The following is a 14,823-nucleotide window of genomic DNA, read 5'->3' on the forward strand; positions in this document are numbered from 1 at the left end:
TTTTGATATTCCACCAGTTTGCAAAGACCACATCATTGGATTTCACCCATGCTGTGTGAGACTTGTTGGAAGCAGAACAAGCAGCCCTTGTGTTACGCTCTGGGTGCTGGTCGCGTTCATTCCCCGTAGGATAGTTTTAGGTTGTATCAGGAGAGATGAACAGGCAAGTGTCAGAATAAGCAGGGTACAGAGGCTGCCGTTCCTTGATGAGCGTTGAATGGCTGGAAAAGACCGCAGACCTGCAGTCCTGCACCACGGCTGCTAAGACATGGTAAGAGGAGGAGGAGGAGCTCCTTAGGTGGCTGTGCTTTCCTACCTCAGATATTAAAGCATTCTGACTGATTTTTGTGGTGCATTTCAGAAACACAGCTTCTCAGACACTGCTAATACCAAATTAAAGATGTGATTTAAAAAAGCACAGGGGGATAAACACGCTAAACTTAGGCTAGAAACGTCACGTTTCACACTTGGTGTGCCTTGACTGCCTACATTTTTACTTCTGAACAACATGCAAGTGGAATAGATCCCAGGGAAGAAAAATCAGTCTGGCGTATTTGCATTTTCCTTCTTTTTCAGGCTCACCTTCCGCTATCCAAAAAATTATGCTAAGTCATTTAATGTTACCACAAGGGTGTTTTTTTTTTTTTTTTTTATGTAATGCATCTTCACATGATCTAAGATCACTCAGATACTGATTTTTTACAACGTGAAAGTTAGCAGGAGCTACTGGGCCTCTTTTCATACCTGTATTTGAATGATTACAAACCAAATGGTTGATTTCTTATGTGGTTATGTTTCTGGTAGCTTTTGCAGCAGGCATTTAATTTTATTTTTTGCTTTACTTCATGTTCAATCATAGAATCATGATTATATCCATCCCCTGCTTGAACTTGCCACTGCTGCATTTCATTAACTTGCTGAATATTTGATGCAAATTGTTTCTAATTAACATGCTTCTAAATAAAGAAAAAAGGCATTCTTAAAAACCTATCTGCAATCTGAATAATGAAGTTTTATTCTTTCCGAGGAAGACTTGTGCCATTTGAGGACTTTTTTGAAATTGCTGTTTTTATTAGCTTATTATAGTTATTATTATTATTCCTGTAAGTGGTGTATTGTAGAATTAAATCTTAAATCCTTTTTATCCATGCTGCAGTTAATAACTAGAAATAGCTTACCCAAACATAGTAAGGCAGGTAAGGACCTGATTAGTTATTGAGAGAAAGGAACACAAATTAACCATACTCTGAATTTGATGTGTTTTAATGCAGTATAATTCTGACTTTTCATTAGGTCAAGGGAAATGCCTCACAGCTTCTCTCTTTGTGGTAGATGTTGTCACTGTAGCACACGTTAGAGACACATCTGTTTCATCGTTTCTCCCTTTACCTGCAAAGGAGAAGATATGATTTGCTAAAAAAAAGGAATTGAAAAATGTTATCTTTGCCACTATGATTACCCAGAAGTAAATGTGAAGTGTGTAACAAAATTTTGGCTGTCATTATAAAGCAGTATAAAATTTGAAAGCGGTGAATTGAGGGTAGCTTTTGAATGTCTGTCTTACTTTCTTTACATATAAGGAAAACCTTATACTTACATCCTTAGATCTAAGACAGTCTTAGATCTAAGGATATAAGAATAATCCTTATATCCTTAGATATAAGGAAAGTATATGGGAAGGAAGGAAAAAATATATACATACACTTTCCATATATATGTATATGTAGATCCTTTTTTTAGAGCTAAAAGGATTTAAATATACATACACGTGGTTACAACAATCAGAGCAGGATATTGCAGGAGTCCAGATGGTGCTTGTGAAATTTTATCGAGTTGATCAAATCTGACCGTTGGACTCTGTATTGTTAAACTAATTGGAGGAAATCAAAAACAACAAAGAGGTTGTGGCCTTAGAAAGCAATTTGTCAGCGAGATTAAGCCAATCTAAATGTGACTGCAACCCAAAGAAATTGTTCAGCCCATCCTCCCTTCCCCTCTCGCTCCCTGTTTCGGCAGGGTGTTCCCGTTGCTCCTTTTTGCCTGTGCTACTGCACATGCGTCTGAGCCATGAAGAATAATTCTCCCCTGCCCTGCTTCCTTCACTGTGATAAATTTTTGCCTGGGTGAGGAGTCCCCTCTGAGTTAGGGCACAAACTCAGTTGCCAGCATAAGGGCATCAGTGGGAGCCTGTGGCCAGAGGCCTCAGGATCATGCCTTGTAATGTCAGCGTGGATTTAAATCAGATGGGAAACAATATGGAAATGCAGTCTGAGCTTTACTGGTATTGTGCCCTTTGTGACCACAGTGTACAGTGTAATGCAGGAGAGATTTAGAGAAATATGCCACTGGGCTAATTAAAGGCTCTTCTCTAAAGAGGCTTTTGTTTCAAGCCTTACTTCTGGAGATCTTCTCAGTGTAGCCACCCATTTCCTCAGGTTCTGGCTTGATCATTGTTTTAGCACTAGTTGTTATGAAACCACAGTAATACGGCACATTTTAAAGCCTTGTTTAAGATTTTGTTGTATTTTAATATATACCCCAGTATGATACATGACACAGTTTTTTTTGGTTTTGGTATTGGGAATTTTTTGGTATTAAGACTTTAGCAAATTGATTATAGACATTATTTTGGTTCTGTCTGTTTCCAGCAAAGATTTCTGTGAAGAATACTTACAAGCGATGGATATGACTTAGGGGATGTTGTAAGCAAAAGATTACGTCTACCAGCATCAGTGCTGATCTATTCTATTACAGTCCTCTTCATGAAACTCATGAATATAAAATAAATGGGAGCAGAAAAATTAAAAAGTGCACCCCAATTTCCACCTAAGCTTAAACGTTGTTCATGGATTTTTGTGCCTTAAATATCCCATTGTGTTCCCTTTCATGTTATCTCATGCTCTGCAGCAATAATTAAGGCAATGAGGGATTGTTTGTAATTGCTGTTTATTTTTCTCTCTAGCTGTGTGCTGCCCACCTGCCAACCCGATCAGAGGCAGCGAACCACTATCAAGCAGTATGTCGGGCTCTGTTTGCTGAAACAATGGAGCTGTACACTTTCTTGGCCAAAATTAAAAGTGCAAAAGAGGTAAGTTTTTAAATCTGTTATAATGTGTTTTAGGCTTACAGAATCACTTCCATACCCAGCCAGCAGTGGATGTCAGATATGTGGGGAAATTATTTGTCGTGTTCAGGGAGAGTAGTTCTACAGCTGTGTTGTTTGTATTTTGTTTTCTCATTTGGCTTGTAACCATTTACAGATGTCTCAGAAATAGTTATTAATTGTGACTAGACTATTTGGAAGGAAAACAGAAAAATTTCTTGGGATGTTATGCAGTACTATTCCATTCCAACGTGCATGCATGCAAGCAATGTATTTGAGTCTGAAAACTGCTTTGGTGTTGTGAACAATCAGAGCTTTCCCTGTCCTTCCTCAGTTCCTTCTCATGCCTTGTCTTTGGCTGAGAATTATCTGAGATTCTCTTGCTCGTAATTTGTCCTCAGTCAGCAGCTTTCCTTACCTTTGATGTATGATTGGCTTGTTTGTCGGTCGCACAGGCTTCACTGCAGAGCCAGCTTACAATAAATACATAAACAATTCCACCTGTAGGTCATGGTGTCTATGTTCACTGCCTGCTTGGTTGTTCCTGTTGACCGAAAGGCCATCCTATGAACCACTTCAATTAAACGATCTGGCTGAAGAATAACTTTGAGGGTGGGTGGATTAGTTTTAATGAAGATAGTTTCAGTGATCTGGTCTGCAAAGTAGCTCCATCAACAGTTGTATTAACTCAGTGTGGGTGTTGGTTACACTGGAAAACCCGTGGGTGAGGGCAGGAAGGGAGCGATAGTTCTCAAGGATGGTTTCTTCATCAAAGTCAACCGGCCAAATAACAGCACTTTCATAATTTTCCTTTTTAATAAAGACCTGAAGGATCTGATTTGCTTCTCTAAGGTCCAGAGTGCCTTTTGAAAAGATTTTACAGACTGGTGTAAATTTTGCTACTGAAAGAGGCAGAGCTGTGCCACCCATGCATACGTGCTCCCACTGCTTTGATTCCTCTGATTCTAGAAAAAAAAACACAGAAAATAAATAAATGAATTAAAAATAATAACCAAGGCTTTCTTGTCAGGTTCATGAGCTGAATCAGCTCATCATTGGGTCAGGTGTGCTTCAGCGCAGCACAAGAGAGCTCTGTTGTTGCACTGGTGGAAGATGCAAACCAGTCGGAGGCATAAGAGACTGCTGCTGTCTTTCCTCCTCTTCAGAGATGCATCCGTCCAAGGGGCCGAATCCTTCAGAGATGGTTTTCTGTTGCCCAGGGTCAAGCTTCACTTCCATTTTTCCTCCAGCCCTACTCAAACTGAAAGCAATTTCTAAATTGAAGTGGTATCATACACAGATAATTTTGACGGTGTCAGCATGGCTAAAGAGCCTCTTGTTTTCTGAAGCGCCTGCATTACAGTGCAGCTGACGCAGAGAGCTGACAGAATGCAGCGTCTCGGTGCTAAAAACTTGACATCATTAATTTCACATCTTGGCATTTGACTGCTCCTTGGTGTTCCAACCACTGGATAATTGAAGGATCTGTGCTATAAACACTTCAACTAACAGCTAGTGCAAGGTCCGCGCTGAGGCCCAAAGATAAGGCCCTTTGGAGTTCTTGTTTCTGCCTAGAGAGGCACTACATTTCCAGTAGTCCATAAACATTTTGACTGCAGTAAGCAGTAATAAGGTGTCAGTGCTGTCAATGCTGAAGTAAAATATTGCATATTGTGATTCTTTAAAACATTTTTTTTCAACTTATTAAAGTAATTACAGGGGTGTTTTAGAATTTGCAGATTATTTATCATCTTGTAATTGGAAATGAAAACCCAGCATTTGACAACACCGTAGAGCATACTATGAGTTAATCTCAAATGAAAGGAACCATTTGCCTCTCAAAGGCTATTAGGGATTGTTTCAGAGCACATTTAGGTCAAAGGAAGTAATCCTTGTAGATGAAATTCTGGCCCTACTGAAATCAATGAGACTTTTATCACTGCCCTTATCTGAAGCCAGAATTTTGATCATTTGATTTCATTTTACTCTGGATCAGTCCCCTAGCAGGCATACAAGAAGTGACCAAGAAAAATATCTTACAAGCAGCTTCTGGAATATAAATAGTTTTTATGATATTCTTGATCCTTGCTTATAGCTTTTATCCAACTATAGATTCAAAAACAATGTGATTCTTGAAAATAACGTAGTACACAAAGGAAAAATAGGTGTGAAGCAAATACAGGCTGGAATGCTGTAAATCTTGTTATTCCATTTTAAAATTACCTCTATAGTTTATACTCAAGGCAAGTAGGAATCATGTAATTGTGCTAGGTTTGCGCCAGTGAAAACCGTGGTATTCTGTACGTTTTGGTTTTTCAAATATATAGAAGAGTCTTAATTCATGAGGAATACAGTTAAATAAAATTCAAGTTAATAAAATCCTTTTTCTTTTCCTTTTGTATTGTCATATGAGTATGGGTATAATGGAGAGAAACACTTAATACTCTAGTAAGGATATTTTATTGTCATCGATTCATGGTGATTGCAATGTTGGAGAATTAGGGAAAAAACAAGCTATATATATCAGCTCCAATTAGAATTTATACCATGTACTATTGTGTCTGTGAACCTAAGGGTACCAGGAGTTTTAAACTTTATTTTAAAAACTGAGAACTTAATTTGGAGAGCCTTAGAACCCCTCAGACCTAGTTGTGGCGATAAGATCAAAATGAGAAACATGGCTTAAAATAACTTTCCTACGAATAAAAAAAAATACTTCAAAATTCCTTGGGCTCTTCCTGGGGCCACTGCATTGTATCTGGGTATCTGTTCCCCAGCTATATAAAGCTCGTGCTTTTTGCTCGGTAGGCACTTTAAACAGCCGATGCCACTGCAGTGGAAGAGGGAGAATTTTTATCTGCAGAAATTCATTTACTAGGATTGTACCAAATCTGATCTTATGCTGCAGCCCAGGGCAGGTTTAGCAGGAAAGTGCGCTTTGAGAGACAGAAGAAACCATTGCTGTGATGCTGTTTTCAGTTTGTATAAAAACATTTCAGGGCTTTGAAAGTTACTGGAATTACAAGGGATGGATCAGGAGGCAGGAGGTATAGGCCTATTGTGCTCCCCAGTCTGTCTTGTGAGCATCGCTGCCTTAGCAAATGGAGCACAGTTTCAGAAAGGGCTTTACTGGCATGCACTTGGGTGAGTGCATTACTCAGAAATGATGAAGCGATGAGTGAGCTGTTAAGGTCATCTCAATGGATGTCGAATATAATGTCTCAAGCACTTTGTCACATACTTGGTGCCATGTGGATTTTATTTCCAGTTTGATTCTCTGTGTGTGAGAGGTCAGCAGTGGAGATGACTTGCAGACAGGCAGACGACATTTCCATTCTTAAAGACAAAGAAATGTTATGTCAAGTAGTTGTACAGGGCATTGCTCAAGACAGAGATAAGAAAGGTGTGATACTACTGTTGTAATTATATATTTTTTTAAATGATAAAGAATAAAAGGAGTAAAAATACATATTTATTGGGAATAGCAGCAACTCCAGGCTGAAATTTAGTTAACTAATCTGACCTAACTTTGCATCTTTTTGCAAGATGAAGGTTTTGTAGCAAGTGTAGTGGGGTGTCTTTTCAGCTTGCTGGCAGCATCTGTATGCTACTCGGGCTCTGTGAAAGGAGATCCACCCCGTGTACCATCTGATGCCATCCAGAAGTGGTCTTTGATGGGCCAGGACCTCCTGACTCCATGGTCCTGCAGTTCATGTTTATAGCTGATGACAAAAATAGGGTACTGCTTGTTTCTCATCTCAGGCAGTGAGCTTTTAAAATTACAATCAGACATCCACAAAAGTGGAATCTTGCCCTATGTTTTGGATAGTGTGTGTGGAAACATGGACAACAAGGTGGAGGAAATGTATCTGTGTGTGAGGCAAAGACAGTTTGAATATCTGCTAAAATGAACCTCATCTGAAAGAAAAGATTAATGTTGTTCAGGATCATCAAAAAGTCATTGAGATCATCTTTGTTGGCCCCTAGCCATAGGCAGAAGTGAGTGATGTCCACCAGATAAAACAAATGTTTCTGTTGTGGAGTATCTGGAAAGGTCTCACACATTGCTCGGAGACAGCAGCGAGTGTGACTGTGAGAAACAGGGAGAGACTGTGTGAGCACAGGAGTAAAGAAATTGTATTGGATCTGGGTTGGACCGTGGATCTGTCTGGTCTGCTGGCCATTTTGTGAACATGCTTAATTGAGGGGGTATTTACCCTGGTCCTCCTTCAGCTCCCTGTACTGCCTGGGCTCTCTTCCCACTGGGGTGGATGCTCCACGCCTGCTTACTGCCTGAGGGGGCCAGCAACGTGTGTGCCCTTGCCACAAAGAGGGCAATGGTGCCCTGGGCTGCAGTTGGCAAAGCACTGCCAGCAGGTCAAGGGAGGTGATCCTTCCCCTTCCTTCAGCACTGGTGAGGCCACACCTGGAGTACTGGGCCCAGTTCTGGGCTCCCCAGCACAAGAGAACTGAGAACACACTGGAGAGAGCCCAACAGGGGCCATGAAGGTGTTAAAGGGCCTGTAGCCCTTCTCCAGTGCGAAGAGGCTGAGCGAGGTGGGACTGTTCAGCCTGGAGAAGAGGAGGCTCGGGGGGATCTCAATGTGTATGAATTGGGCTCTGAGCCCCAGGCCACACTTGTGTGCTGTGCGGGTGGCCGAGCACTGGCTCAGGCTGCCCAGAGAGGCTGTGGGGTCTCCTCATGGAGACCTGCAGAAGCCGCCTGGCCGTGGTGCTGGGCACCCTGCTCTGGGTGGCCCTGCTGGGGCAGGGGGCTGGGGCAGGGGGCCTCCAGAGGGCCCTGACAGCCTCAGCTGTGCTGGGACCCTGTGAGCGGTACCAGTAAATACCGATGTTGGCCTGTCGCAGAGCTAAGCATTCGTGAGTGGGCTGGGAGTGTTGAACTCACGACTGGTACCACATCAGGTCCTAAAAGACAGCATAGCATGCTGGGCACCGTAAGATACAGGCATTGTCTTGTAGGCAGATGTCTTCATCTGCCGCAGTAGGTTTGACTTGTATCTCAAAAATTTGTTGAAATGGATGTATATCCTAGAGCGTTACGATTAATATTCCTTCCAAACTCTATAAAATTGTGTATAGTTTTATAATTGCCTACCTCATCAATTGCAGTTAAAGTCCATGTTCATCAAAAACTTGTCCATAATTTCATTATCCACGGTATGCCTTTTAATTAACCAAGTTTTTGGTAGAATACAGAAAAAGCCTTCAGTCAGTCATCTTTGTACTGATCTTACTGATCTTTTAAACAATGCCCCCTATGATTTCTTTCCTGTCTAATCTAATAGCTTAATTTTTTTCAGTCTGTCTGGATATATTCCAACCTGACCTGTATGAAAACATAAACCTTCCAAGGTCTAATTAAGTACATAAATAGAAATGAAATCATTCCTTTCTTCTTTTTTCTTTTTTCTTTTTTTTTTCTTTTCCCCTATCTTCATGCCATCTAGAGACTCAGCTGGAAAACAGCTAATTAAAAAAGTAAATTACTTTTTATATAACATGGCTCTACTGGTGTATTATTTGTACAAAATACGGTTATACGGGTATTTAGTTAATAGATACCTAAATAATGTTAATGGTTAACTTATTTCACAAATACGGTCACTAGCCAAGTTACTCTTAATAGTCTCGTGACCATAATAGCTGTTAAACACACTGCTGAGTGGATTTCCAGAAAGGACAGTTGGAGAAACTGATTCCCAATTTTTTCTGCTGATAACCTCGCCTCTGCTTCCACTTCCAGGCTTCCAGTGACTCCACTTTCACAACTGTGTTGTCATCAGGCTTGCAACCCCATCATGATTTGTTTGATCCCTCCATTTAGGAGCCATTTAAATGAGGGAAAAGACTGGGATTTTTTGTTTGTTTTGTTGTGTGTTGCAGCCACTGTAACTCTGTAAGTGTTCCGTGCATTTGTTTTTTGCTTGTTTTTGTCTCTTTTTTAATAGTTTTTTTTTTTGAGCAGCACAGTAACTGCTCTTTCCAGAGCTGAGCAATGTTGACCCACACCATTATTTATGAAGAGCTTTGTCTGATACTCAGTGATGTTCTTAAAATGACTTGAAGACTGAGGGATTTCTTTCAGGGACTGATTCAATCGATCATATTCCCTTCAACAACTCCTGCTTGAGTTAAAGGGGGCTTGGGGATCTTCAAAGAACTGAAGTAATGCTGCTGGCCAAGCCCTTGGAATTTAAATTCGGAATGGATGCTTATATACCTGAAAGCATTTTTTCCCCTATATGCAGGTTATGCATTTTTAAAATGACTACAAAGGTGCAAGAAAATTTTATTACTTTCCCAGATACCAGCATGGGAATCACTTGCATCAGTGACCAAATTGCCAAGAAGGTAAAGCAGGAGCTGCGCTAGGTTTTGTTCTGAAACCAGCGAAAGACAAAGTGAAGATCTGGATTCCTGAAATACCGTCTTCACTAAAATGTTGCATTTTAGGGAGCATTTTGTGAAAGCGAGCTCCTGACGCTGTGCTGACAAGTGTCTTATATAACCTCCCATCTGTCGCAGGCGCGGGAGAACGTGTCCCAAATGTGGGACAAATGTGGGACACGTGGCAGCAGCGAATCAGCTGCCTGCTTTTAATAGCGCAGGAAGAAATTTGAAGAAATTCACTATTTCTGTTACTAGAATTTGTCGCAAAATGCAGCTGAAGAAAAAATGGCCAAGTGCTGTAATGGTTTTAAAAAGCCAGAGCTATTGAAAGGCTTGCTCCCTACACATCTGACCCTTATTTCGTGAACGTATGCCCAGGCTGTAATAGGTGAATCAGATCTGTGGTACGGGTTTGAGGTTCTGGGATCATTTAGAAAAACCCTTTTAAGATGTTTTTGCTTTCTGAAAAGGAAACCCATTTAGGCTATGTATTTATTACACCATAATAGCTTTCCTTAATCCATTGTCCCAAGGGTACGTACAAATGGATACAGCAGCTGAGGTTACTCATAGGTTTTGGATCCCAGTTCTGACAAGCGGTCTGTTGTATTGTAAATGTTTTGGTTTCCATAATTTACGATTGCAGCAGATTCTGAAACCCATGGACACTGACAGGGGATGCTGGAGGGAAATGATAATATTTCATTTTGTCCAGAAGTTTAAATGCAATCATTTGTCACCCTGAATTGATTCCTTCCTAAGCAGCACCTGGCAGATGGAGGAGAGTTAAAGAAACCTTCGTAATTCATTGCTGCAAGGATAAAGTACTTTGTTTCTTTTTTCTCCCCAGTCTTCCAAAGCTTTCCCAATTTTATAGTGGTGGAAATTATCATCTATGGTGAGCTGCACTTAGGGGTCTGAGCCAGTTAAGTTGTGGGTAGGGGAGAAACTATTCCTATGAAAAAGTGAGTATTTTCCCTGCAGATTTTCCTCCCTACACAACTCCCTGTCAGGCAGAGTGGGTGGCTCTGTCAGTGCTCAGGAAGCATCCAGAGCACCCAGACCCTCACTTTGGCTGCATCCTGAGCTTATGCCAGCTCATTTGTGTCAAAAAAGGGCACTTTGAGAAATGTACCTTGTGGCTGGTGGGTTTGGCTCTCAGCTCTTGAGTGTGTGGTAGCCAGCAGCACCCACACCTGCGCTTTCTAAAGTAGAAACTCCCCCTCCAGCTATGTTCCAGATAAACTAATTAGATGGCTGCCTTGTTCAGAAGATCTTTCAGCTGTTCAGTTATGTGTGTTCTTTCCCCCCCCTTCCTCCCCTTCTTATTTTTTGTCGTTAAGAAAAATAGGTTGTAGTCTTTTTAGCTTCATGGAATATTTACATCAGTCAAAGGCATCAGCCTTTGGGCATAAACCAGCCCCGTTAAGTGTATGGTAGGGAGCATGGCTGCTGAAAGGGGTAATTGCTGCAGATGTTGTTGGACAGTCGAAGTAAAGGTTAAGCAGCTGGAACATGTTATTATTTTTTTTTTTTAATTGATACATACCTCCCAGTATGGAAAGGAGGAGCAACTCTGACAGTTGTGAGCTAATTTACTACAGATCATTTTTTGATTAAGAAGAGAAAAAGGAGAAAGTATCAGAACGATTGTGTATTTTGCAATTTATTAGTAAGGGTTAGATGTTCACACAAAAGCAAGTAGTTCACAGTTCACATATACCATCATAGAAATGGCTACTGCAACTTCGAAAATGATACAGAAAAGAAGAAACCCAGGGTGGCAAAATAGGCATAAATGAGACCTTCATGTTACTTGGTTTTTTGGTTTTTGTTTTTCCCCTTGGAAAAAGATTATGGCTTGCTAGAGTTAGACTCCCACAGCAGCAGGACCAGCCCAAGTTTCCATACAACCATTCTTTCCCAGTTGGGCATCCTGCGGCAATACTGTGAGTTGTGCCAAAATGTGCCCTCATTGTGCAATGATAAATGTGCTTCTGCAGCATAGGTGATTTATGACTTTTTAAGAGTCTTCCTCTAAATTATGTATTTTTTTTAATAGGGCAGTGGTAATATTTCTTCACTGATGTGAAAGCAAATATGTTACTTGCTTAAATAAGATAATAAATTATCCATCTGCTGTTTTTCCAAAACTTCCATAGTGGCTGACTCACATGTGCTGTCTCTGTTAGCACATGTGGTAGATACACTCCTTCATGTGTGCGAGTTAAGCACTTTTCCAGTGCTTGCATTTCTTCCCTTGAAATGGTTACAGTTTAGGAACTACTTGTAGGAAAAAAATGTTTTACCAAATATGCTTATTTTTAAGCTTTCTGGGAAGCTCCAAGGTTTGAGACTCGTTCAGTTCCATTAAAGAAAGAGCTTGAGTGATCAAAAGTGAGACAAATATTTTTAATACATTAATACATAAAACTCTGTCAGACCTCTGGCCTGTGGGTTTAGTTTCATAAAATAATGAAGTCGTTAGCAGATTTAACTACCCTTTTTAATACATAAATAAATAACAAGAAAACAGATCAAATTAAACATTGGTAAAGATATCCCGGAAAACCCTCTGTAAAAGTGGAATGGAGTATAGAGAATGCATTGGTACTGCTGATCCCAGAACATTTCAATACAGAAGTAAAAGTAGCGTTTGGATATGCAATTCTTTGTGTCTAAGGTAATTTCTCCAAAGCCACTCAAACCATTTAATCTTTTGCCTGCATTTGTGTGTGTGCAAGCTTGCCTGTTCTTTAGTTGACTGTAATTTTGGTCATTTTTCATCTTCTTATTAGTATGAAAGCTTTGTTTTCCCCCTTTGTAAACAATCTTTTCCATATTTGCATCATCTAATATTGTTTATAAATAAGAGTTTACTCCTGACAGATCAGTTTCTCTTCCTTACTTACAGATTTTGGGATCTGAGTAATAAAACCATAAAACTATGTTATACAGGCTGCGTAATGTCAATATAAATGCAAGTCTGTCACTATTCTGTTTGAAGGATTTCTCATAGTTGATTTCACCTTGCAACTGACTTTCTGGGAATTCCTCCTTAAACAAAAGCAAGCTGTCTTGCATTTGGCAAGTAGCAGTAATTTTGCTATGAATGGATTATTGCTAATCCAGTAACCTTTTCTGTGATGGAGTTTAACAAGCTTGCTACTTTTTTTTTTTCAGATGGTAGCTCAACTGTAGGCATATTACAATTTCTGTGTATAGTTTTTTCTGTTATGCTGTTATCTGAAGTATCCTTATACTTAGAAATTAAGACTTTTTGCAGCAATGAAGGTCCATTTTTCAATTAAGAGAAATATTCAAATAGTATTTCAAATTATTTTTGCAGTATTACTATTCAAGTTATAAAATACTCAGCAGAATACCCAAACAACATCATTCAAAAGATGCTTCTGCTTTACTGTAAAGTAATGCCACCATTCAGTTCATTGACTAATTTTCTTTTCAATTACAGAATCTGAAAAAGATTCAAGAAATGGACAAAGAGGCAAGTGATGAATCCAGTACAGATCTTGATGACTTAAAGAATGCTGACTGGGTAAGACAACAATTGAATAATGATTCAGCACCATTATTAGCAATTTATATTTCTTTATAATGGTTACCTAAAGTTGTTTGGTTTATGTTAAAATTGGTGTCTGTTGGTTGTTTTTGTGTTTTTTGTTGTTTCTTTTTTTAACATATGAACTAGTACTAAATTATGACAAGCTAGTACCAAATGGAATTTCAGCCTTCCTTCACAGATAGATGAAATAATGTAAGTATCCAAGCATCACACTATTTCTTTAGACTCATCTTTCATGTAGAAGCTTTTGCAATTTAAAAGGATGGACATTTAGACAGGGATCATGCTAACTGCCCTTCAGAGAGGCAGCCAGGAAGTAGGCAGAGCCACCAGCTGAGTTTCTTTAGTGATGAAAGAAAAAATGCTGCAGAGAACAGTCAGTAGCTTGTCTTGTTTTCCATGTACTTTTTTAGCCAGTATGTAGAGGAACATTAAGACATTCTTAAAAGTTCTTAATTTCATTTTCCTGATCTTCTGTCTACTACCTGTTCTTACTCCTCTCTACCCACTCCCCAGTAATAAGAGGGAAATGTTAGTATGTGGTAGGCAAAACAAAGGAAAGTTGAGTATGAAGAGGGTATTGCTAGACCTGTATTTGTGTTTAGAATTGTCCTGGCCCAGATGCAGGACCTTGCGCTTGGCCTTGTTGAATTTGGAACTACAACACGGAGAACAAATACATGAGTCCTGTTACATTCAGGGTTAAAAATAGGCTTACCTAAAGTCACCATGGACAAAATGGATTTGGTTGATGTGTTAAAAATAAAATGATAAAGCTGTATATATTTGGTGGTGTCCTGAAAGGGGAGTGAGCAACTTTAGTTTAATCTCAGTTGGTATGCAAGGGTAAGGTACTAAATAAAATTTTGCTCTCCTTTCTCTTCAGGCTCGTTTTTGGGTACAAGTGATGCGAGATTTACGGAATGGTGTCAAACTTAAGAAGGTTCAAGAGCGTCAGTACAACCCACTCCCCATAGAATATCAGCTCACACCCTATGAAATGCTGATGGATGATATTAGATCCAAACGCTATACCTTAAGAAAGGTCATGGTAAGTCAAGAGAATTACTAGAATTAGTCAAATCTGAAATAATTCTCTTTATTTTTTTTCCTTTTCCTTTGTTTACTGTTTCTTTTTATATTTTTTCATTCCTTCATTTTTTTTTTATTTTCTTTTTTTTTCCTGAGAACCTTGAAATTATGATGTCAAGTAGATATTACTAATGTTCATGGGTTTTATATGGCATCTTAAATCTATGTAGTATTTTGAGAGGAAAAATGTGAAGCCAACAAATATTGAGTATTTTGTTTTCCATGTGGCAGGAAAAGATTAAAATTTTGAAAGAAATTCCTACATATCATATGCTTGAAGAAATTATTTCTGTTGGTTTATGATAACCTTAAGTGTCATTTTAACAGTCCTGTCATATTTTCTACTGAGAGATGGTGTTAGGCTTTTACTGGGGAGAACATTTATGTTGAAATACGGCATAATTTTTGGAATAAATGTGGCATTCCAGACTATAAAGTGCCACTATAAAGTGCCAGTTGTTATATGAACTGTGACAGGAAATGAAAACCTACAGTGTTTGAAAACTTGTAGTACCATGATCTGCTAGGAATTGACAAGGAACACATAGGGTAAAACATTTTAAACCTTCGATTTGTAGAAACTGAGCTCAGTTGTTTTCAGCATATCATATTGCTACTTTCAAGTGGA

At 39.4% G+C, this 14,823-nt stretch overlaps 1 protein-coding gene across 3 annotated transcripts in view; it reads left to right on the forward strand.

Annotated features, from left to right (window-relative positions):
• The window catches only part of SPIRE1 (spire type actin nucleation factor 1), a 128,327-nt gene that overhangs the window by 77,770 nt on the left and 35,734 nt on the right, over window positions 1–14,823 (forward strand). For all 3 annotated transcript variants that reach the window (XM_084511052.1, XM_084511053.1, XM_084511054.1), the window contains exons 4-6: window positions 2,963–3,088; window positions 12,993–13,076; window positions 13,990–14,154. In XM_084511052.1, coding sequence (XP_084367178.1) covers window positions 2,963–3,088; window positions 12,993–13,076; window positions 13,990–14,154 — 375 coding nt within the window. The remainder of the gene's footprint in view (window positions 1–2,962; window positions 3,089–12,992; window positions 13,077–13,989; window positions 14,155–14,823) is intronic.

This window comes from Aythya ferina (assembly GCF_964211825.1).
Source record: "Aythya ferina genome assembly, chromosome: 2".
Classification (NCBI taxonomy): domain Eukaryota; kingdom Metazoa; phylum Chordata; class Aves; order Anseriformes; family Anatidae; genus Aythya; species Aythya ferina.